This window comes from Schistocerca nitens, chromosome 4 (assembly GCF_023898315.1).
Source record: "Schistocerca nitens isolate TAMUIC-IGC-003100 chromosome 4, iqSchNite1.1, whole genome shotgun sequence".
Classification (NCBI taxonomy): Eukaryota; Metazoa; Arthropoda; class Insecta; order Orthoptera; family Acrididae; genus Schistocerca; species Schistocerca nitens.
The window spans coordinates 375,620,369-375,646,369 of record NC_064617.1 but is presented as its reverse complement, the minus strand read 5'-3'; the positions used below and the strand labels follow the sequence as shown (position 1 = coordinate 375,646,369).

The window sequence follows — 26,001 nt, the reverse complement described above, 5'->3', positions numbered from 1 at the left end:
TTCTGGCAGATTAAAACTGTGTGACGGACCGAAACTCGAACTCGGGACCTTTGCCTTTCGCGGGCAAGTGCTCTACCAACTGAGCTACCCAAGCACGACTCACGCCCCGTCCTCTCAGCTTCACTTCTGCCAGTATCTCGTCTCCTACCTTCCAAACTTTAGAGAAGCTCTCCTGCGAACCTTGCAGAACTAGCACTCCTGAAAGAAAGGATATTGCGTTGACATGGCTTAGCCACAGCCTGGGGGATGTTTCCAGAATGAGATTTTCACTCTGCCAGAAAGTTTCATATCCACGCAAACCACTTTCACGATGTTTTACGCTTAATATGGCACTTCTGAGATTATATTACTTTATTAACTGTGAAACAGAGTATTGTTTACAATAGTATAATCGATGATGCAAGATGTAGGTGAGACTAGGTGACACGTAATAGCTTAAACCTCTGTGTGTGTGTGTGTGTGTGTGTGTGTGTGTGTGTGAAATATTATGGGACTTAACTGCTAAGGTCATCAGTACCTAAGCTTACACACTACTTAACCTAAATTATCCTAAGGACAGACACACACACCCATGTCCGAGGGAGGACTCGAACCTCCGCCGGGACCAGCCGCACAGTCCAGGACTGCAGCGCCCTAGACCGCTTGGCTAATCCCGCGCGGCATAAACTTCTGAAATGGTCACCAAGTGTAACATTTCCATCTAATCAGGGGCTGATCTCTCTGCCTATAAGTGTCTGGACACTGAATGGAAATTTTATATATTGTTCTGTCATGAACAGGAATCCGGCGTCCACCAAGAATCGAATAGAGTAGGTGTGAATGCAGCACACTGGTACCGAAACGTCTTAGAGATTTCGCTAAGATATTTTCACGTTTCTGTGCTGCAGATGACTGTATCCCGTAGAAGACTACGAAATCGACCGACAGTCAGAGGCTGTATCTGGATGATCGCAATATTTCCTGGAAGTGTTCGTACTCAAGAGGATGTGGCTTTCCTCGTTTCGAGATGTTAGTTTGATGGAGAAATATCATTTTCCGGTTCTTGGATACACGAGGCGAACTCTTAGGCCGATGCCCAGTTCCAGCAGACATCCTCGCACAGTTGACGAGAGCCATGTCACTGCAGGCCTGCCACCTGTTCCTCCTGTTGTCTGTGACAGCAGCAGTGGCACAGACTCAGGAAGAGACAACCACTACCTCAGCCGCTACCACACCAGAGCCAACCGCTACCTTCGTATTCATTCACACAAGATGTCGAGATGGGTACGTTATGGTAGCAGGACGGTGCCGGAGAATGTGGACGCATGGCCAGCAACGTAGGTTTTTGAGAACTACAGCAGAGCCTACCCCGACTTTCGCACCGACAACAACACCTAACCCGGAGCCTACAATATTTTATTCACGCGAGAGATGCCGTGATGGCTTCGTGCGTGTCAGAGGGCGCTGCAGGAAGCTGCTAAAGGTCAGTTGTCGAGAAATAACCACCTAGAGACTAGCTGACTGTTACAAACATTGGTGTGATAATGGTAACACTGTTACCATTAATTTCCTTTCACTTGGATGAAACTAGCTTGAGTGTCCTCGCGATATTAAATTTAAATAAAACCCTTAGACAAAATATTAGTCATTCCCTATAGAAGGACACGCAGGCGCTGTAGGGGGGAGGGGGGTATATAACTGGTACCAGACTGTCATGTAATCACGACTGATGTAAATCATGTCCAGAGCAGTAAGCTCGCTCGATGTAAAGACTTGACAGCATGACAGAAATCAGCTACCGTGTTTGGACGTGCCCATGGTTACACCATGAATGTAGTTTTCTTATTTGTTCGTGTATAACCGCGGGCTGTGCAACATGTCAATAAAGAATTTTGTGCCACGGGTGTGCCACTCGCACCCATGTAATACTGCGTAAGAACAGTGGTCGCACAAAGATCCTCATCGACAGGGCCTGGAGACGAGGATGATGACTTCTGAATGACGGTCGGTTTCACTCCGACAGTGAATTTGGTCTATTTAAACCAGTTTCCAAGGGAACACTGCGAAGGATGTAATAGATATCAAGATTCGGGTACCTCTCGGACAGCCGTTTCTAGCAGCATCACATAAAGATTTGCGTCTTCCACGGGTCAAATAACAAAGACAGTAGCCGACCGGAAGACGTGCATTGTGGCCCAAAGAATTGCCATACATCCTCTTTTCAGATATCGCGGCCCATTGAAGAATTTAACTTGCAGTTTATAGGAGGTCCCTTCAGTACGGAGGCGGTTCTATGATATTTTGGCAGTGTTTTTCGTACTATGACTTTTGCTCATTCGTTTAGGGCGCCCTTAACATGAACCATCCTGACCAAGTGTTGCCTTTTCTTTTACGTCTTCATGACGAATATTCTGCGGAAACCCCCGTTTTCCAAAATGAAAACAGCAGTATTCGCAAGGCTGTTCGATTACGTTCCTACAGCACTTCGAATCACCGCTAAACCACCCGATGTTAATCGATTAGAAATCAGCATATCCGCATATAGTAGCTTTACAAGCTCTAAACATCAGTGAGTCGAGCATGGGACATGAAGTAACATATGAGGTTTACTCCCATTTTTATGTAATTGGAAGGTTGTGTGAGAGCTATAATGGACGCTATAAAAATACTTGGAGGTCACAGGTTGTGTGGGGACCACTTTCTTTAATTATGCATTTCGATTTATCTTGATGGTACAGCATGTGTGGTAGCAACTGATCCCTTCTTTCACTCAAACAGTGGCATACATTTGTTTCTTCTATTATAATTTATTTGACTTACCAGTTAAATCAGCAGCATTGTTCTACAGCACCACATATCAAAAGTAACTACTCTCTTTCTGTATGCGCTGCTGACAGTCCTCATTCCATTACCATACAAGGCTACAATCCAGACAAATATCCTGAGAATTACCTTCCTAAAACTTTAATTTATATTCGATGTTAACAAATTTCACTTTTCTTATGCACTCAGCATTTTCTGTTTTCCCTTCTTTTACCATCCTCCGATTTTTTCTGCCCAGAAAGGAACCTCTACTACTTTTAGTGTCTCAGTTCCTAAAATTCTCCTACAGTATCATCAGATTTACTTTCATTACACTCCATTACGCTTCTATTACTGTTGCTGATATTCAAATTATAATTTTTCTTTTTCTATCTGAACTTTAATTCCATTTCCAAATTTCTCCTTGGTTTCACTAATTGTTTGCCCAGCGTACAGATTGAATAATATAGAATGTATGCTATAAACTTGTCTCAAACCCTTCTCAACAACTGCATGTTTTTCATGTCCTTCGCTCTTATAGCTACAGTTCCTTTTGTATTCTTTACAATGTCCGCCTCGATAGCTGAGTGGTCAGCGTGACGGATTGCTGTCCTACGGGCCCGGGATCGATTCCCGCCTGGCTCGGGGATTTTCTCCGCTCAGGGACTGGGTGTTGTGCTGTCTTCATCCGGCACGGAGGTCGCCCAATGTGGCGTAGAATGTAATAAGACCCGCACCAAGGAGGCCGGACCTGCCACGCAAGGGGCCTCCCGCCCAATGACGCCAAACGCTCATTTACATTTTTTTCCATACAGTTGATATGTGTCATATTTGTTACGTTCATAATTAATTACTTTTTGTATTTTTCTGCTTTGCTATTAGAACTCGTACTAACATTTGACATTTCAGAAACGTTTAATTTCTCCCAAGTTTTTATTATTTTCTGTAACAATTTCGTATTTAATCTGTTACCAATATGTTGGAACTTCAGTACTGTTCAATTTCTTCCAATCTTTGGCTTTTTTGATTAATAGCTTGTCACCGATTTCATTATACCAAAGACAATATTTTTTCTTTCCGGTCAGCAGGATAATTTACTCGTTTCTCATATTGAGAGTGATATTTCTTCTGTCATACCTACTGAGCAATAAGTCTTTTATTCTGTATTTGAGTGCTCTTGTTGCATCGCTGTTCAGTTCTCTTTCTCGCTCTATTTTGATTCATGTCAGATAATGGTGAGAATCTAAGTTGACTACTATAACCATGTACGTGTAAGTGTTTCGAATCACGCTTCATTTACCGTTTCATGTGTACTTACATATACTTACTTATTTCATGTAAATTTATTTCAGTGCATTGCCATAGCTTTCTCAAGATTGTAAACATGTTTTTGAAACTATAGGGAACACGCCCTGGATCAGCTGATTCACAACCCGCACCCATGTCTGAGAAGCTGCTCGAAGAGGCAGTCAACGCTACTAATGGCAGCCAGACCACTCAGCCTATAGGGAAGTCAGCGGAGCGTACAATGTGCCCAGAAGGTTCTAGGTTTAAATTTGGAATGTGTCTGACCCCTCTTTTTGTGAGGCTAGTAACACTGCCAAAACATTGTCCAGCTGGATACGTGCTAATCGAAGACTCCTGTAGGAACATCAAGGTACGATGATGTAATATTTTTAAGTACCATTTTGCAAATTACTTAAATGCTCGTACATTCCGTGTCGCGACACCTATTCTTGTCACTGCACACTTTGTTACCAAAGCATTATTCTAAGATCACTCCATGAATTGAACTTGGCAACTATCCACTGACAAAGTACGCGCTGTAGGTTGACTGTTCAGTTGTAATACCGTAAAGTGGCAGTTAACAATACTAAGATTATTTCTGTGTCGCCGGCGGGGGTGGCCGAGCGGTTCTAGGCGCTACAGTCTGGAACTGCGCGACCGCTGCGGTCGCAGGTTCGAATCCTGCCTCGGGCATGGTTGTGTGTGATGTCCTTAGGTTAGTTAGGTTTGAGAGTTCTAAGTTATAGGGGACTGATGACCTCTGAATTTAAGTCCCATAGTGCTCAGAGACATTTGAACCATTTCTGTGTCCCCAGTGTGTTTCAGAAGGATTGTAAAATTACCCCCTTGAGCAGCTGCAGAAGAGACAGCTAAAGGAGAGATTATGTCAACAAAGCGAATGGAGTGGTTCGGAGTGTCATGTGACTGAGATGACATCAGAATTTGTACTGGTCATTGGTGCAACTCAATAGGGGGAGTATGGCCAGACGGTCAATATAAGCTCGTTTTTTTGGAGGCCGAATCGAAAGCGCTCGAACATAGAATTCCCCATCTAAGTGCTTTTGGAAGCGCTGTGTTTTTAATATACTACTGGGTCAAGAGCGTAGCATGAGGACCACGGTTACCAGGAAACATCCCTCTTCATTTTGGCATAGGCAGTATCGTGAATCCAGTGATACCATTCGACAGCTAGCAGAGCATCATTCAGGCAAGTGGTTCAAATTTCCCGTATGGAGCATATTTACATGGGGTGAAATGGCACCCTTGAGAAGTTCGTCAATGGAGACAGAAACCTTTTTTGCGATCATATGCAGCTCCGCATAAGTGAACTGTCCTTTCAACATCACAGTACATTACCCCATCCAAGGGCATACCCAGTGAGGCACAGAAATCCAGCTACCTCTTTTTCTAGAAAAAAATGTCATCCCAAACTGAATTCGGATAAACCTCATCATACAGACATACGAGTATGTATCTGTTCAGTGCTAGTGTGGAGAAAGAAGAAGTAGTAGGGGGAAGACTGAAACATATTTCTCGTAAAATCTTAAGACTGCTTATATGTTCACTTCTGTACTCTTTACAACTGAGAATGAAAGATAGTTTTAGGTTATAAAAGCTTCCAGTAGAGATTTATGTTCCATTCGCTATGGTAAAGACCAGTGGTAAAACTACTAAAATGTGAATATTAAATATATTCGTATGTAGCTTGTTGTCATTTGACTGACAGCAAATTAGTTTTGCAAATAGAAAACACACATACGTTATTAATGTTGGGTAGGTAATATACTGCCAGAAAAAAAGCACCTGGAAAGACGATGCCGATTTGGTTCCCACGGTAGCAAATGCCACTCAAGGTATAATAGATGTACTGACAAAGGTTTCAACGTTGTTCACCAACAGATAGCGTAGACGCGTAGCTCCCAGAGCCACAAGTCTCAGTATCGTGCAGACATGTGAAGCAAGCGGCCAACCATGCCACGGAGATGCCCACATACTCCCTACCGCCAACTGAGCAAGTTTGAGAGGGGTCAAATTGTGGCCCTCCGAGTGGCGGAGTGGTCATTTCGGAGAAATTCCACACACGCTGGACCTGCTGCGTCAGCTGTGCAACGACGCTCGTATCAGTGATCTTGTGAACAGTCTCACAACCGTAGTCGAGGTTCTTAAAGTCCACGCAGCACAGACGCCCGCCACAATCTTCGTATTGTAAGGGCATCAGTGGCAGATCGCACGGCTATTATAGCATACATAATGGGGGCTGTGAGCTCAGACGTGTCAACACGAAGTTTTGCGAACCGGTTATTAGCAGGGGGACTCTGGGCACGTACACCTCTCGCCCGCCTTCCTCTCATGCCATAGAATCGATGTGTACGGCTCGATTGGGGCTGTCAGAGCATCCACGGAATGGCGCGCCGTGGTCTTCAGCAATGAAAGCAGATTCTGCCTTCATGCAGGCGATGGTCGTTTACGCGTACGACGTAGACCTGGTGAGGACTGTCTCACAGAGCGCATTCGTCCAAGACGCATTGCCCCCCTCCCCCCTCCTCAACAGTCGCTTGAGTCTATTATCACATTTCAAGAAGTTTGTGACTGAAACGATTTTTCTTCCATGTAAGAGGTAACACTATTAGATGGGTATTTTCCAACCATTTCAGAGTCGCCATTTTAAAAGTTGTGAAATGCAAACTGGTCGACACATTAACACCGATGTAAGAGAGAACATTTCCGAGAACGTGGATGCACTTTTTTCTTTTTGGAAAAAAAAAGAAAAGGAAAGGAAAACAGGTTCAGAAATATTATGCTGTTCATCGGTGATCGGGAAGCCATATTGCACGTTGCAAGATCGTCTTCATAGACCGAACTTAGTAAAGTGGTGTAAAATATTGTTTCTCGCAAGTTGGATGAACATAAAAAGCCAGTTCCGCGTCACTGTGGATATTTGCTGTGATTATGTTGCAACTCGTGTTTTAGGTTGGTAGGCAGTGTCCGTTTTCTTCTCCACGAAGTGGAACGACGCCGGAAAGGGTGTCGTATCGCTAGTAGAAAGGCAGTGATAAAGGTTTTTGGAAAGTGCTCGTCAGTTATGAAGGATTTTGACGCCTGTTTCAGAGTACAGGAACAGTTGATACGACGCTGGGGAACGGGCGACAGTAGTAAGTGACCACTAAGTTTATAAAAGCCGAAGCGCTTACTTAAGATAGGAAGAGACGGAGAATGGGTTTAAACGGCACGAAAACGGAACATTGCGAAATCCGATTATCATTTGTGAAATTTTGGTGGTATTTCGCAGTGTTCCACGCCAGGAAGCAACAGATCCAAGATTTCTGGTTAGCGGCATATAATGAAGTATGTGAAGATCTTAATGATATGATGAAGATGTGGAAAAAACGTAAAAGGAAACGCACTTTGGTAATGCGAATGCATGCGCGTGTACAGCAACAACTGTGCCGATACGGCCGTGCCTATGCGGGGGAGGCAACTAGTGCGCAAGCCATCAACACCGAGCCTACAACAATACCGACTTCTGAAGGGTTACAAAAAGCAGTGCCTGTATCACCCCCGGTGAACTATCAGATGCTGAGTGACCACTGTACCATCCACTGAGGTATGGATGGGCATGGGGTCAGCACGCGGCCCTCTGAGTCGTTGCCAGCTTTCCACACCTTGCGGTCACTGCTCGTCGTTTCAGCAGCTCCGCAGTTATGTTCATGAGGCTGAATACTCCTAACAAGGAAGTAAACCCGGAACGTTACAAGTGTCCTCCATGGCAGTTAGATCCACAGACAGCTCAGTTATCCTTTCTTTCGTTTTTTGGTTCCTTCTTTTATCTCTTTCCATAATTTGGTAAACCTCGCCATAAATACGCCCTCGTTTGCTCAAGCATGTTGTTTGAGGTAAATTTTATTTCGGGGAATCTGTCCAAAAGCATCATCCACACTACCTAAGCTACATATTTTGAAAAGAAAACGTTTTCCTGAGAGAAAAAGTAAGTAACGGTGATGATGAATAACTTCCTCTACAAGAAATAAAAACATCTTGGGGAAATATTAACCTGCTCCTTCGACAAGTAATGAAATTCTTCTGGGAAAAACATTTCCTTAAGGCCAACATAGCAATGAAACTTCTTGAAATACAATGAACCTATTCTGAGACTACAATAACGACTGTACATGGACAAGTACTTCTATAAGGACGAATAAATTTCCGCTATGAAGACACTAAAATTCTTCTTGCACAACAATCTAACATTAAGAAACAAAAAAGCTAAATTTGGATATAATGAAGCACTTGCATGATTGAAAGTCTGCTGGCACTATACGGAGAAGGTTCTGGAAACCTGAGTGGTACTTACTGCAGGGTTTATCGTGTATGATCTAGTGTTGTTGACGTATAAAGAGCGTTTGCTTTATCCTGAGACAACAGAAGCGACGCATCGTACGAGAAAAAAATATTTCTACGTCAAAATGTTAATATTAGTAAAGGGGACATCTGTCTGTGCTACAAATCGCTACCTCCTAACCACCATTCCTGCGTGGGTGGGATCAACTTTGTATTTTCGAATGGGAATACTCCCCCCCCCCCCCCGCCCTCCCTTTATTTTATTGCATATTCTGATACTACGTAAACACATACGCACGGTTTACCAAGGCCTTATTTCCTATTCGTGTAGATGGTGCTGCAATCGACAAATATCCCATGCTCATATTTTTTAAGTTAATAACGGACGCATTGGACCTTGCATTTCATTTTCAGTTAAACGTAAACCTTCGTGTTCTAACAGTTGATATTTATGTTCGAAATTTACTTTAATGTTGAAAATTTCATTGTACCGTACAATATGGTCACCTGTTTCAGTGTCTGGTTAGAAACTACATTTAGCATGATCCGGGAACGACGACGTGAACTTAATAATTTACTGTTCCCATCTGGACTCTTGACTTCGGTTAGTCCTCTTGCCTGTCGCTGTTGGGGTACAAGGGTTCAGTAAGTCCCCTTGCCTCTCACCATTGGAATGTCTGTTTCCGGTGAATATGCTCGGCAGGTGCTCCTGTCACTATCACGTCATCGGCATTTCACCTTATTACAACGGTCCTGGTTCGTATTCCGCCGGTTGTTGCGTAGCGGATAGCACAACAGTTAGGGCGGCTGGATCGAATCACTCACCGAACTGGTGCACCCTGGTGACGGGGTTAGAGGGCTGTCATTGAAATGAGGCACGCGATGGTTTGGGAACGCTCCACAGCCAATCCCCTAGGGCAGAAAACTACGTTACCATACTGTAGTTTATTTGTCAGAAATTTCAATGGCTGACCACATTATTTATACTGCATCACCAGCTTTACGGCGCGCAAGTAACGTTTGATTATCAGTATCAACTGCTAAAATTCAAAGTTTTACATTTACATTGTAAATGATACGTTGAATCAATTGTGTAGGTTCCGAATTGGGAAAACAGGCATACTCGATGTCTATCGATTTCTATTGTATCTTCCACCAAAGGGAAAAAAGTGGTTTGGCAACCCGTGCATATTTTTCGGCTTAGAATCGAAACAGGCAATAACAGGATGGGGGAGTTCCCAGTTGAAAATACAAAGTTGACCCCGCCCACTCAGGAGCGGTGGTTTGGGGGTGGCCAGTAGTAGCACAGTCAGACGTCCACTTCATTACTATTAACTTATTAAACTAGAATATTTTTTTCGTACAAGGCGTCGTCTTCGATATATTTAGTTGTGTCAAGTTGAAACAAACAGTCTGTGTAGTCGCTCCATTCACCTATCAAAGTTGATTTTCAGGACTGTAAAAATGATAAGAAATACAACCTTGTAAACGTCTTCTTTCGAAATTATGCACCCACGAATGTTGGGAGCCTTCTATTTATAACGACAAGTCAAAGCGTGGCTTTAAGCCGCCTGGCTCTAACATCTTGAATAATTATCCAGGCATGGTTGTTGCAGTGCCCATTGTGAGTAGGTACGCGTGGCGCAGTGGAGCAGTAAAATGGAATTACGTTGCAGTTTTGGGTTACAGAGACCTAATCCACCATTGCGTAGGAAAAGGGCAATTACAATGAAGGAAAACTTGAAACTGTGGTCTCTTTATTTTTTCCGGCCCGCGTCCTTTAACAATGATTACAGTAAAGCGATGCAGCTAAGGCCGAACATTATTTATTACTTTGCTACAGTCTTTATTGCTAGCGGTTTTCATTAGTCTACGTCCTTGGTTTCGTCGTAATGAAAATTCCTTCCAAGACACAAGCGGAAAGTTAGGTGGATTAGCCAAGATAATGTGGTTGTAACAGGGCGTTATTAACACAACAGTCATACTAACTACAAAAATATGTTTGTGTAATATGACTTTTTTACTTACTAGAAACGAAATACACACATCAGAAAAGGTTTTGCATCACCTCGGTTACGAGAGTTCCGGAACCTGCACAGAAAATTGGAAAAGAGATCAACATAAACATAATTTCCGCCCTTTTTACTGCTCATGAAAACCACATATTGCATGTTTCACTACCATACAGCGAGAATTTCAGAGGTGGTTGTCCAGATTGCTGTACACACCGATACCTATAATACCCAGTAGCACGTCCTCTTGCATCGATGCATGCCTGTATTCGTCGTGGCATACTATCAACCAGTTCATCAGGGCACTGTTGGTCTAGATTGTCCCACTCCTACGGCGCCTCCTATGACCACCAGCGGCGTACGTCTGCCACATAATGCCCCCTTAAAACTGCAGGGAACCTCCACCTTACTGCACTCGCTGAACAGTGTGTCTAAGGCGTTCAGACTGACCGGGATGCCTCCAAACACGTCTCCGACGATTGTCTGGTTGAAGGCATATGCGACACTCATCGGTGAAGAGAAATTGACGCCAATCCTCAGCGGTCCATTCTGCATGTTGTTGGGCCTATCTGTATCGCGCTGCATGGTTCGTGGTTGCAAAGATTGACCTCGCCATGGACGTCGGGAGTGAAGTTGCGCATCATGCAGCCTATTGCGCACAGATTAAGTCGTAACACGACGTCCTATGGCTACCGAAAAGCATTGTTCTACATGGTGGCGTTGCTGTCAGGGTTCCTCCGAGCCATGAACCCGTAGGTAGCGGTCATTCACTGCAGTAGCGGCCTGAGCGAGTCATCTCATCGACAGTTCCTGTCTCTCCGTTATGTCCTCCATGTCCGAACTACATCGCTTTGATTCACTCCGAGACGATTGAATACTTCCCTTGTTGAGAGCCCTTCCGGGCACAAAGTAACAACGCGGAGGCGATCGAATCACGGTATTGACCGTCTAGGCATGGTTGAACTACAGACAACACGAGCCGTGTACCTCCTTCCTGGTGGAGTGACTGGAACTGATCGGCTGTCGGACCCCCTTAGTCTAATAGGCGCTGCTCATGCGTGCTTGTTTACATCCTTGGGCGGGTTTAGAGACATCTGTAAACAGTCAAAGGTACTGTGTCTGTGATAAAATACCCACAGTCATCGTCTATCTTCAGTAGTTCCGGGACCCGGGGTGACGCGAAACTTTCTTGTGTGTTTGCCATCAGGTTCCGAACTGTCACGAGAAGCAGAACGCTCTTATGTACTTAATTGTGAAGCTGCTATCTTCCTGCAGTTTTTATTCTTTTACTGACAGAAAAAAAGTTGTTCACAGCAAGAAGTTGACCCGAACATAAATGATGTCGGCCGCATGTATGGGCAGCTTGGGAGTTTTTTATATGTGTACATTACATAACTATCGAATAAGCATGCTGCTGTAAACCTGTGCCTTATCACAGATCGCATATTTGTATATTATTAACTTCCTATTACATTTCCAAAAATACAGCATGAAGTGCAACTGAAACCATGTGCTAAATAATTGCAGTTCATTATCTATTCTACTGAAGTCGTGAAATCTTGCGCCGGCCGGGGTGGCCGAGCGGTTCTAGGCGCTGCAGTCTGGAACCGCGCGACCACTACGGTCGCAGTTTCGAATCCTGCCTCGGACATGGGTGTGTGTGATGTCCTTAGGTTAGTTAGGTTTAAGTAGTTCCAAGTCCTAGGGGACTGATGACCTCAGAAGTTAAGTCCCATAGTCCTCAGAGCCATTTGAACCATTTGAAATCTTGTCACGAAACTCTCATGAAGTTGAACGATGTTCACAGTCGTTTCATCGTTACCCAGAAATATGTGCTGTTATACCCTTGAACATGGCGATTTCCTTCGAATGACAAAGAATACGCAGAGCCACTCGTTATGACGCGCAATGGTGAGGTATGTCACTGAAGTCTGGTTCTGTTAACCGACAGCCTTTAAGACAAAATTCATAAAAGGCCACATGACCTTCACGGAATTCCAGACGCCAAATATTTTACACAAAGGGCTTCCTTCCGGCTGCAACCTGGCACGTCGTTCCCAAATTTAATCTTGAGTTTGTGCCCACATGAGACACAATACCCTGCTGAGTCGCAGCTAACTACGGTGCACCGTCTGCCGCCACACGAAGAAGCCGTTCACAAAACAAACACTGTGATTGTCTAGTTTTTAGGAAGCACATATAGAAGTTCCTGGAAAATTTGCACTTCGAAATCAATACCTGGCATAAATATTGAAAAATGTTCGCAGTCTGTTACACCTGTAGTTTTGCCAATTTCTAGTCAGTAAATAACATACACTGAGGTGACAAAAGTCATGGGATAGATACTCATTTCGTTTCGGACCTCATCTTGCCCTGCTTAGGACAGCAACTCGACGTACCATGGAATCAGTAAGTCGTTGAAAGAAACCTGCAGAAACATTGAGCCACGCTGCCTCTACAGCCGTCTGTAGTTATGAAAGCGTTGCTGGTGCAGCATTTTCACCACGAACTAACCTCACGATTATGTCCCATAAATGTTCGATGTTATTCATGTCGGGCGATATGAGTGGCACTGTCATCCATAAAAATTCCAACTTACTTTGGGAACACGAAGTCCATGAACGGCTCCAAGTAGCAGAAAATAACGATTTCCAGTTAGTAATCAGTTCAGCTGGACGAGAGGACCCAGTTCATCCCATGCAAATACAGCCCACATCATTTTATGGAGCCACCACCAGATTTCTCAGTACCATGTTCACAAATTGGATTTATAAATTCGTGGGGTCTGCCCCATTCTCGAGCGCTACCGTCAGCTCTTACCAAATGAAATCGGTAGTGGTCTAACCATGCCACGGATTTCCATTCATCCAGGGTCCAACCATTACGGTCACGCGCCAAAGGGAGGCGCTGCAGGTGACGTGGTGTTGTTTGTTATCAATAGCACTCGCGTCCGTAGTCTGCTGCCACAGCCCATTAACGCCAAATTCCGCCGCACTGTCCTGACGGAAACGTTCGTCGTACTTCCCACACAGATATCTGGGTTATTTCACGCGATGCTGTTTATCTGGTAGCACTGACAACTATACCCAAACGCCGGCTACTCTCGGGTGTTAAGCAAAGGTCGTTGGCTGTTGCATTGTCTATGGTTAGAGGTAGTGCCTGAAATTTGGAATTCTCGGCGCACTCTTGACACTTGGTATCTCTGAATATTTAATTCCTTAACGGTTTCCGATATGGAATGTCCTATGCGTCTAGATCCAACTACCACTCCGCGTTCAGAGTCTGTTAACTCCAATCGTGCTGCCGCAATCATGTCGGTAATCTTTAGACACGAATCACCAGATTACAAACGATAGCTCCGCCAATGCACTGCCCTTTTGTGCCTTGTTTATGCTATACTATCGCTATCTGTAGATGTGCGTATCGCTATCCCATGACTTTGTCACCTCAGTGTACACTGATCAGCCAAAATATTACGTCATCCCATCGCGAAATCACTGCCGCCTGGCCGCATTGCGAGCATGTGATGCGGTAAGGGAAGTACATACATAAGTGGAGCAGAGACAAGCAGGGAAGTACTGTAGTGACGATAGAAGGAAATCCACAGCCATATGCCACTAAGACAGAGGACATACTGTTTTGGACAGCATAATAAACAAATGAAATCACAACGGTAGATGCATCTACTACCAAAAGCCTCCACCATTTACTCACTACTGCTATAGTCAACAGCACCAAGCTACCTCCTTAGAATAGATAATGCTGCGTGTTCCAGTTGCAAAACATTTCTGCCCATCGTTTCATTGGTCTTCCAGTATATTTTCTTACCTTATGCCAATAGAACAACACCCTTCCTCGGATCCTCTCCTTTGGTATTCTGTAATCATTTGTATAGTGTATAATTTTTTCTTGCCAGAAGAATTTGTTCTTAGTTCTTATTTTGTTTTCCAGTCGCAGTTCTGCATGGAAGGATAACACTCTTATACTGCTCTTATGAATCTCATTTCGGCAGCCTATATCTTGTTTTCAACAGCTTTTGTCAACGTTCATGTTTCATATCCGTAGAGAAAAGCAGGCACAGATATTACTTTGTAGAAATTCATTTGCTTTCCTTTGCTAGATTTAGTTTCCAGGCTTCTATTTACTGCACCGTATATTTGGCGGAACATTGGTAATTTGTTTTTAAAATCTATTTCATATTCATAATTTATGTACGTTCCGTAGTAATTAAAACTCGTTACTTGTTCTAACATAATATGACTGATTAAAAGTTTGGTTCCAACGGTATATTTAGCATTGAAGGCCATTGTCTCTGTATTATTCGTGAAAATTTTAAAATTATAAATCTCACACAGCTTTTGTAACACATAGACTGCCCTTTGCGGCTCTTCTACAGTTTTACTTATAATAATCTGATCATCAGCAAATATAATCGTATTAAGAATAAAATTTGGTGCGATGCAATGACGTCGCTAATTTTATACATTCACCCTCTAATCATATCGTCTATATAAAGTATAAACAAAACTGGAGACAAGCTACAACCCTGCCTTATACCTTGGTTCGCATGTATCCATTTTACTATATATTACTTTCATTCGTGTATCTTTATATACATGCCTTTTAGTGCTTAGTTAGTTAGTTTGTTTTGTTTTAGGGCACAAAAAAAACTGAGGTCATACGAGCCCATTTTAGTGCTTTAATTTGGTGATTCAGATATTCTTTTTGTGTCATGGTTTCCCTTAAATTTTTCCTACTTGCTCCGTCAAGTGTGTTTGCATGATCAAAGAAAGCGATATGAGCTTCACGGTTATATACCCTCTTTTTTCTGTTATCTGTTTAACTGTGAAAGTAGCATTTGTACAGAATCGTATCTTTCTAAACCGTTTTGTTCTCCTAGTAATAAAACGTCAGCAATGGATCATACTCTTTTACATAACATTCTTGCATGTATTTTATATCCTGTACTCAAAACACTTATTCTCCCATAATCTTCATACATGTTTGTATCCCCTTTTTATATACTGACTAACTTGGCCATGTGACCTGGATCTTGGAATTTGATATCAATTGTAATATCTATTAATTAGATTCAGAAATATCTGATTTAGTATTTGGATCCCATTTCTCCATAACCCTGCATTTATTCCATGTTCCCGTGTAGTGTTCCAGTCCCTTAGTTTTAGTGTTATTTATAAAGATAGTTTCATCATTTTCTTCTTTTCTTTCAGGGAGTTAGTGTACCACGAAGTTCTATAACTTTACATCAGCTGTTCCTCTTCAATACATTTATATTTGCTGTATCTCTCTCGTCACTGTCTAGATACGTAAGCTCTTCATAGGCCATCGTTTGTCTCCAATGTATATCAGCTTCATAGGTGCTTAGAAAATTGTCCCAAGACTCGTGGTGAGCTTACCTCACGGTATTTTTTGATTCGTTTAGTTTTTTCTCTCTTGCTTCATTCGTTTACTGTCGTAACGCTTGCAGGTGAGCTCCTTTCTTTTCTCTTACTGTGTTTACAATTTCTTCATGCCATATCGTTAACCACTTTTTTCTCAGGGTACTTTCTTTCTTTACCTACCATTTTCTTAGCTACTGTTGTCACAGCTTGTATTATATGATTCAGTCCCTCATATTTTGGCTACTTTATTGTTTTTGTAGGTAAGCAGACAACCTTCATTGAAATAAAGCTCTTTCACGCATATCATTCTCTTCCACCTTGATAGAAGAGGTATTTTTGATATCAGCAAATAGTGATTTCATGATATATCACTTCCCCGAAAGACTCTCACATCTTGTACTTGTGATGACCTTTTTTTATTCATGAGAAGAGAAATTTGTTAACATCAAGTATAGATTTAAGTGTCAGGAAGTCGTTTCTGAAAGTATTTGTATGGAGTGTAGCCATGTACGGAAGTGAAGAGAATAAAAGCTTTCGAAATGTGGTGCTACAGAAGAATGCTGAAGATTACATGGATAGATCACATAACTAATGAGGAGGTACTGAATAGAATTGGGGAGAAGAGGAATTTCTGGCAGAACTTGACTAGAAGAAGGGATCGGTTGGTAGGACATGTTCTGAGGCATCAAGGGAGGACCTATTTAGTACTGGAGGGCAGAGTGGAGGGTAAAAATCGGAGACCAAGAGATGAATACACTAAGCAGATTCAGAAGGATGTAGGCTGCAGTACGTACTGGGAGATGAAGAAGCTTGCACAGGATAGAGTAGCATGGAGAGCTGCATCAAATCAGTCTCAGGACTGAAGACCACAACAACAACAACAACAAGGACATAGTCATTAGGGATTTATTTCGCCTTCCATACCAAGTAAATTTATGGATGTCTTTTTTTCTTCACCGAAAGTATGCTAACAGAAAAGATCGCACAAGCCAAAAATAACTGCTATAGAATAATGAAATTTCGGGAGTAGATTTTTCTAGGTAACACATTTAAGTGATTTACATTGGAAGATCATAGGTTAATGGAACCGTGAGATAAGACTTTGAAAATGTGAAATGTCGGTACGTTAATAACCGGTGTAACAGCCAGAATGGTGAATGCATGCATGCAGACGTGCATTCATTCCGTTGTACAGGTGCCGGTTGTCAGTTTGTGGGATGGAGTTCCATGCCCATGGCACTTGGTCTGGCAATACAGAAATGGTTTTTGTTGTTTTGGATGTGGCTGGAGTTGTCGTTTGATGGTGCCCCGCATGTGCTCAATTGGAGACAGATCTGATGGTCGAGCAGGCCAAGGCAATATGTCCAAACCCTGTAGAACATGTCGGGTTACAACAGCGGTGTGTGGCGAGCATCATCCTGTTTTAAACACCCTCTGAAATGCTGATCATGAATGGCAGCACAGGAGATCGAATAACTGGATTGGCGTACAAATTTGCAGCCATTGTGCGAGGGATAGTCACCATAATGTTCCTGCACCCCTCAGCCATAACCCCAAGAGTAGGTCCAGCGCGTCTTCTAAGGAGACTTGTTATTTGCAGGCATTTCAACTAGCCTCCTTCTAACCAAAACACGACCGTCACTGGCACCGAAGCAGAACCAGCTTTCGTCAGAAAATACAACAGACGTCCACCTTGCCCTCCAATGAGCACTCGCTTGACCCCACTGAAGCCGCAAATGGCGGTGGTTTGATGTCAGTGGAATGCACGCTACAAGGCATGTGGCTCTGAGCTGACCTTGAAGTAACCGTTTTTAACAGTTCGTTGTTTCACTGCGGTGCGAACTGCTGCTCAGATTGCTGCTGCAGATGCAGTACGATGCGCCAGAGCTATAGCCGAACACGATGGTCTTCAGTCTCGGTCGTGCCACTTGCCTCCCTGTGCCTGATCTTCTTGCGACCGTACATTCCCATGACCACCGCTGCCAACAATCATGTACAGTTGCTACACTCCTATCTGCAGTGTCGCGGAAAGAACATCCAGCCTCTCGTAGCCTTAATACATAACCTTGTTAGAATTCAGTGAGGTGCTGATAATGTCGTCTTTGCTGCCTGAAAGGCATTCTTGACTAACATCAACTCGCCGCGTCCAATCTCAAAGACAACTAACTTTCACTACCTCTACAGCGTGTACTTAAACCATCCTCATAGTGCACTACTAGCGCCACTCTTATCCAACTGCCGCGAATTATATATCTTTCAGATATATTAACACTCCTATAACTTTCGTTTACGTCGCACACCTCATTCTTGGTGATGCGATTTCTTCCCGACATTGTATTTCTAATTCTGAGATTCTTAAATACTGCAAACCGTCGCAGCTTCTCTCCATTGTCGTCCAAAATATCGTAACCAAATTTATCTACAACATCTTTAATCGGTATGGACCCACTCGGGATTCCAAATCTCCTGTTAATCTAGGGCAATCTCTGTTAACGTTTATTTATTTCTCTATTTAGTTCTTCATAGATCTTTCTCTACCTTCCTTTCAGCCTTCTCCAGGGGTTCATACTCCTATTACGGCCAAGTGACCTCTAAACATTATAAATCTAAAAGCATCTTCTCATTTGCAAGATCTTACTAGCCTACTTATTATCAATACTTACTACAGCTGTACTAACTGCTCTTTGTTGTTTACTAAATCCATTAGAAATCTACATGCAGTCTCCTATACACTGAATTCCTTTGAGTTTCTTTTTGTCTTCGGTTCGAACCAATGTATTAGATTTTCTTTCCTCTAATTCTTTATTACGTTCTATTTCGTTATTAACTAGACCACTAACATTACATGGTCCCACGAGTAGTTTTTCCCATATTCCAAAGTCTTAATCTTTTATTTTGCCTAACCGTCCTGCTTTTTGTCGATCTGGCTTCAATTTTATAAAGCTTTTTCTTAAGAAAATTCTGCTTCATAGAGTTACAGGCCCCATCAAGGACAGTCTAATGGTGGGGCTGTCACCTTACTACCTCCACTCGTGCAAGACTTTTAATTGAAGTTTCTTCCGCTAGAGCAGTTTCTTTCACTCAGCTGTCGAACGTATTTTTTCGTTTGGAGTAGGAAAAGAAGAAAGCAAAAAACAGAAAAATGTTCAAATGTGTGTGAAATCTTATGGGACTTAACTGTTAAGGTCATCAGTCCCTAAGCTTACATACTACTGAACCTAAATTATCCTAAGGACAAACACACACACCATGCCCGACGGAGGACTCTAACCTCCACCGGGACCAGCCGCACAGTTCCGAGACCGCTCGGCTAATCCCGCGCGGCGGCAAAAAACACCATCGGGTCACGACACCCGATACAGTCTGGATTGAAAAACTAAGAGTTAGTCAAGACAGGCTCTTAGGAAAGCATACTACAGAACCCAGACGCATGTATGTGGAACTAATGTCAGACTTAGCTAATGGCCCATATTGTTATCACCCATATACTCCCAAGATGGGAGCCCCCAGGGTTTTGTTGTCATCTGAAGTAAGGAAAACTCAGGACTAGTTAAAGGGAAAGATGGGAAATTGTGAGACACCCTTTGTATGACTCCTAGGCAAGAGGCCTGCCAGCCATGGGAGACCTTGCCAGTAGTTCCGCTACCTTCGGTTCCCCATTTCGAATGAGTAGCTGCCTATTACTTAATCGATCTGCCCATCTAATCTTCAGCATTCTTCTACTGCATCACACTTCAGTAGCTTCTGTTCTCTTCTTGCCTGACTGTTTATCGTACATGTCTCACTTCTGTACAAGGTACACTCCAGACAAATAGCTTCAGAAAAGACCTGCTAACACAATTCCTTTTTTTCAGAAATGCTTTTCTACCACTTGCAGTCAGCAATTTACATCCTCTCTACTATGGTCCGCCTGAGCTATTTTATTGCACAAGTGGCAAAACTCAGCTACTTGTAAAAGTATATCATTTCCTAATCTAATCCCCTCAGCATTGCCTGCTTTAATTCTACAACATTACATTAACGTTATCTTACTGTTATGGATGTTCATATTACAATCTATTCTAGACACCATCCATTCCGTTCAGCAGGTGTTCCTACTTCTTAACCACATCTGACAGACTAACAAAGTCATCAACAAAACTCATTTTCTTTTGTCTTGTCCCTGAACTTCAGTTCCCTCACGAATTTTCTCCTTGGATTCGTTTACTGCCTACTGAATGTACAGACTGAGTAATATTGGGGATAGGTGCAGCCCTGTTTCGTCCCCTTCTCTACTACTGCTTCTCTTTCATGTCCATCAACTACTACAATTGCAATCTAGTTTCTGTAAATTGGTAAATGTCCTTTCGCTTCCTGTATTTCATCCCTGTTATCTTCAACATTTCAAACAGCATCGTCCTGTCAAAACTGTGAAAACTAATCTCAAAATTTACAAATACTGTAAATTTTGGTTTACCTTTCTACACCCTGTCTTCTGGGATGAGATATGAGGTCAGTATTACCTCACGTGTTCCTGCATTTCTGTGACACCCAAAATGATCGGTTTCTACCAGTTTTTGCGTTGTTCTACACATGATTCGTGTCAGTATTTTGCAACCGTGAACTATTAAAGTGGTGATCGGTAGTATTCACACCTGTCAACCCCTGCCTTCTTCACAAATGGTATTATTACGTTCTTCCTAGCATCTGAGAGTATTTTCCCTGTCTCATACATCTCTCAAATGTTTTGTCATTGCTGACTTTCGGAAATATCTCAGTAATCTAACGGAATGTTGTCTGTCCCATGAAGCTTGTTTCCCTGAACCTCTTTCATGGCTCTGTCCTATTCATCTTACTATGTCTTATCTCCCATCACAGCTTCACTTACTTCCACTTCTCTTTCTATAGTAATGTCCTGAAATTTATTACACCTTTCAGATATTCCTTCTTTGGTGTGTACTGACGTGCTTTCCGACTTATTGATGTTCATACGTCTTCTTCTCTTTACGTATGGGTTATATTTTTCTTCATCCCTAGTCATGTATGTTTCTACAGTCTTCCACTTGTCATCCGGTTTAACAATACTGATTTTAGGTCAGCTTTATTTTTTACACGTCTGTATTCCCTTTTGCGTACCCATTGTACACCGAGCGATGTGGTGCAGTGATTGGCGCAATGGACTCGGATTCGAGAGGGCAACGGTTGAAACCCGCGTCTGACCACCCTGATTTAGGTTTCCATGATTTCTCTAAATCACTTCAGGCAAATGCTGGGATGGTTCCTTTGCGAGGGCACGATCAACTTCTTTCTCCGTCCTTCCTTAATCCGATGTGACTGATGAACTCTATGTCTGGTCCCCTTTCCTCAACCAATCAACCAGCCAAATTAACGTACTGCTTTATTATACAGATGAGACATCATGATTAATTCTTACTAACATGAAATAGTAGTAATAATATATCAAGCATTAATTTATATTTAGAAACGTGTCCACATTGTAAATGTGCTTAGTCAGGAACAAAGGTCTCCAGTTAATGTCAAACGTTACTTCCTTAGCAACCGCACTTGTGTTGTTGTTAGATTTCGAAAATTACGTCATATGTAATGCATCAGTATAAGAGACTTCTACCTACACATACACGGTTACTATTATCAATACTATTTCTTTAACTTATAAATATAATTAGGAAATAACTAGACGGAGGTAGAACAGTTGGTATCAACAACTCTCTGAACAATTATATTTAGAGTGTTTTCGAATTCGTCCAATATTCACAAATGCTTTTGACTTACATATTTCACGTATAACAATGTCTGACCGAAATTTTTCCACAGAATGGTATACGAAAGGATAATTTAAAATCATGAAACAGGAGATTGAGAAGGTTCATGGATACATTCGTAATGGGTGACATGATACTGGTATAAAATGAAATGCTTGAACTTGCTTCTTAGAAATATTCGACATCTTCGATTGGCTAAGGCAATTCATAGGATACTTCCCAATAGACATTGGCTAAGGTAGTTAATAGGATACTTCCTAATAAACCTAAAAGTAAATGGTGATATCTTCAAATTTTCAGTAACTGAACAACAATCTTAGACTATTGGTTTACCCCGAAAACTTTACTTTGCCCAAGTGGCAAATAATCTGAAACAGACAGTGTAAAAAATCAAGACCAGCAAAAGGCCAGATTATTGAATCTCATATGTACACACTGTCGACTACTGATGGATGGCTTATTCACCAGCTGTTCTACTGAGACCAAGGTTGTCAGTAGAACAAAATATACCACTCTCCATGACGATTACAAGAATATTTCTCTTCTTTTATGCCTATCTTTATACAGGGTGAGTCAGCGTTATCTGACTAGTATCAGATGGGTCAGCACAGAGGAGGGCTGGGCTTTGGCTCATTGTTTTCCCCTGGAGCAACAGTTTATTTACAATGGACAGGTGGGCTGTGCAACACAGCGAAACATAGCGCATTCGTCGTAGAGACGTTCTTTAAGCATGTAAAGAAATGTGACCACCATGCAAAGGAGGTTCCGTCTCGAATTCAGCTTTCCAGTTAATGATGCAATTCCAATCCACAATACCATTCTGATATCGGTTAAGAACTAATGGGAATGGTTCTGCATTGAAGAAAAAAGTGAGAGGTGGTTCTAAGACCTCCATTTCACCTGAAAACATGGAAGCTGTGTGTCTTGCAATTCAAAAGATTCCCAAATGATCGGTAAGCCGACACACACAGTTTCTTGGGTTATCAACTTCATAAGCTCGACTCATTTTACACCATCTAAATTTTCATCACTACAAAACTGATATTGTTCATGAGTTGAAGCCTCAATATTTTGTGAGAAAGAGAAGCTTTGCTGAAACAATGAAAGAGATGCTGACGAAACAATCTGGAATTGAGATTTTAATGACAGACAAGGCTCATATTTACCTAAACGGCAGTGTTAATAAACAGAACTTTCGTTGTTAGTCTCCAAGTAACACTCAGCAACTACGCCAGTGACCACTACATTTTGACAGGGTTGTAGTGTGGGCTGGGTTAGGTAAATTTGGTGTCATAGAGCCTTATTTCTTCCAAGAAAATGGGAGAGATGTAGCTGTGAACTCTGAGCGTTGTTTGATCATGTTACGTGAATTTCCCGTCACAGAACGTCGTCGCCTTGGCAGAAATCGTGGAAATGTTTGGCTTCAGCATGACGATGCGAAAGCTCGTATTTCCAATTTGTGTGTATTTGAAGAAAGGAAATTGTTTCTGGGAAAAGTGATACTTAATAGGGGAGTTGTTGACTCGCAGCCCTGGCATCAGACCTTACTCCTTGTGGCTTTTTCTTGTGAGGCTTCCTCAAGAACAAAAATAAACATCAGCACGTCACTTATTGTGCTTCAGTTAAGAGGTAACTTTGAGCGAGAGATTCATGCTGCACCGCATAACATGTTAGAGAGAGTGGCGACAAACTTCGCGGAGAGGGTCTGTGAGTGTCCTGAAAAAGAGGGCTTATACTTAAAGGGCATTGTCTTTCAGAACTAATCAGTTACTGTAAAAAAATGGGTCTAAGCACTATGGGATTTAACATCTGAGGTCATCAGTCCCCTAGACTTCGAAATAGTTAAACCTAACCTAAGGACATCACACACATCCATGCCCAAGGCAGGATTCGAACCTACAACTAGAGCAACAGCGCAGTTCCAGACTAAAGCGCCTAGAACCGCTCGGCCACAGTGACTGGCAGTTACTGTCAAAATCAACATACAAGATGAGACTGTTATTCTTTGTATATCTTTTGAAATAAAATAAATTGCTCTATCTTAAAATGTCATTGTGTACTATAAATTCAGAAGCCATCAGAGAGTGCTGACTCACCCTGTATTTTTGTTGTCATTCATTTATATTTTCAGTTCCCATCTTTTATAATCTTTTACATCTTGTAACATTTTGACTTGTCTGCTTCTTCTTTCATTCTTAATTATCTTTCGACTGTCATTTCATCCTACACTGCATATTTATTATTAGTATACTTTTATTATTTGTTGTTCAGGTATATTAAAGCTATTGTTTGATTAATCTTAGCAGCTAAATAGTTCTGGTTTGTTCGGATGCAATTTTTGTACTTTTAGTGAACCATTTTGTATCACGTCAACAGTCATTAGTGAGATTCGTCTTCCGAGATAAAATTAACTCGTAATTAATAAAATTAATAGCACAATTCTCCTTAGGTCTACTGTTGTGTACTATGGCACTCTTTTATTATGTTTATTATGTAGATAAGAAAAAAATGTTACCTTTATTTTGCAAAGGGCGTGTAGTTTGTTGTTAACCAAATATTTTCCTGTTCACATCAAGCATAATCAATGGTCTCTGAATACAATAAAATAATTCATTTATCAATATCTTGCTATGATACATGTAGTTTTGTCTAACTGTTTACAAACATAAAGCTGCAATTTATCATTTAAGTCTCTTCTTCCTATTTTTCCATGTGACAGTTGGTTCTCCTGTTGGTACTAGATGCACATACTCCAATAGGCGTTGATAATATATCACAATCATGTATTGCTCCATACATAACATTTCTAGCAGCACACTGCCCAAGACCATGATCACTTTGTCGGGTTGACAAGGGGATTATGGAAGTTGTGCAGGGTGAGTGGGTAAAACAGATGGTGCGTAGTGTGGTAGTGGGGACACCCTACAAAAAATGGTTCAAATGGCTCTGAGCACTATGGGACTCAACTGCTGAGGTCATTAGTCCCCTAGAACTTAGAACTAGTTAAACCTAACTAACCTAAGGACATCACAAACATCCATGCCCGAGGCAGGATTCGAACCTGCGACCGTAGCGGTCTTGCGGTTCCAGACTGCAGCGCCTTTAACCGCACGGCCACTTCGGCCGGCGGACACCCTACACCACCATACATTGTAAGAAATGCACAGAGTAATGACATTTAGTTTCATTTCACTTGATGAAATTAGTGCAGAGCATGCAGTCACACCTTTAATTCAAACTAGGATTTCACAGAACAAACTTATCATAATCGCAAATAAAACAATGACAGTATCACACCATAAATGTAACAATAGTAATAATAGTGAATGAAGTGTACTCAGTTACTGAAGTCCAAGAAAGAGACAGGCATAAATAAAATGCTTCAGCTGTGAGAATTATAATTTGGGAAATGTCCGCTGAAAAATTGGGACAGTAAGTTGAAATAAGGTAAATCCTGTGATCAAATTGATGGAAAAACATTACTGATGTAATAGGAAATAGATGATTGGGTGTTTTAAAATTAAATATTGGAATTTGTCCCTTTATATGAGGCCGAACATTGTTCCAAAGCAAGATTTCTACTACTAGAAAGTATTTACAAGAAACACCAGTATGATGGAGTGGAAAATAAAACGTTTTATTTTTGATGAGTTTTTGGCGCTAGACTTTATACTGGACTGGAGGATGGCGCTTGATACTACCTTCCTCTATTGGGTCCTTATAACTAACATACATCACAAATTGATGGCGACACATCACATATCTGCGAAATCATTACGCTACACTCAAAGAAATATATATACTGTTAAACTTAACAAGTTGTAAATCAAAGTGAGTAGTGCTGCAGTACTTTCCGAAATCCAAAAAGCATATAAAATTCATTATTGTTATCAAGACAGTGCTTACCTTCATGTAACTTGTTTTATTTCTATGCCTGTTACTTTCATTATTCTAGATGACAGATTTACGAGTTTTGATGGTGCGCAAAATACGCTTTAAAGTAACCAATTAGCTGGTAGTGAAACATATATATTGTAACCCTTTTGGATAGAACCGGAAAAGTTTCACATCTTGATTAATATGTGTTTAGTATTGTTGACAGTAGTGGAATTATACTAGTTACTATACAATGTCTCAACATGAATTAATTTATGGTTTTACCTTTCACAGGGTACAAGACAGTGAAGAAGAGTTAATGACACACACCTGTTCTATACCTGATGAGGTCCATCTTGGTCCAATGTCTACATACTGTCTCACCACTTACCAATATGCGCACAAAGAAAAAAGTAGAAAATAAAGTTTTACATATTATGCTGTCAAAACAATAAATGATATTTGAAGTATGTTCTCTGTTTGTTTCATTGACGGGGATGGTGAAATAAGAAGAAGTAAATTTAAATTTAGTGAAAGTCACTG

The 26,001-nt window shown here is 41.7% G+C and overlaps 1 protein-coding gene across 1 annotated transcript; it reads left to right on the top strand.

Annotated features, from left to right (window-relative positions):
• Nucleotides 1-1,060: 1,060 nt before the first annotated feature.
• LOC126251516 (uncharacterized) lies at nt 1,061-25,928 on the top strand. Its single transcript, XM_049951997.1, has 3 exons — nt 1,061-1,462; nt 4,184-4,438; nt 25,753-25,928. Exons 1-3 carry the CDS (start codon nt 1,115-1,117, stop codon nt 25,765-25,767), a joined length of 618 nt encoding a protein of 205 aa, XP_049807954.1. The 5' UTR covers nt 1,061-1,114; the 3' UTR covers nt 25,768-25,928.
• The last annotated feature ends 73 nt before the right edge of the window (nt 25,929-26,001 follow it).

Bases quoted from the DNA above. Each gene is read 5' to 3' on its own strand.
- LOC126251516 (XM_049951997.1), top strand. From the start codon at position 1,115: ATGTCACTGCAGGCCTGCCACCTGTTCCTCCTGTTGTCTGTGACAGCA. The intron at 1,463-4,183 runs GTCAGTTGTCGA...TTGAAACTATAG, and splicing joins GCTGCAGGAAGCTGCTAAAG to GGAACACGCCCTGGATCAGC.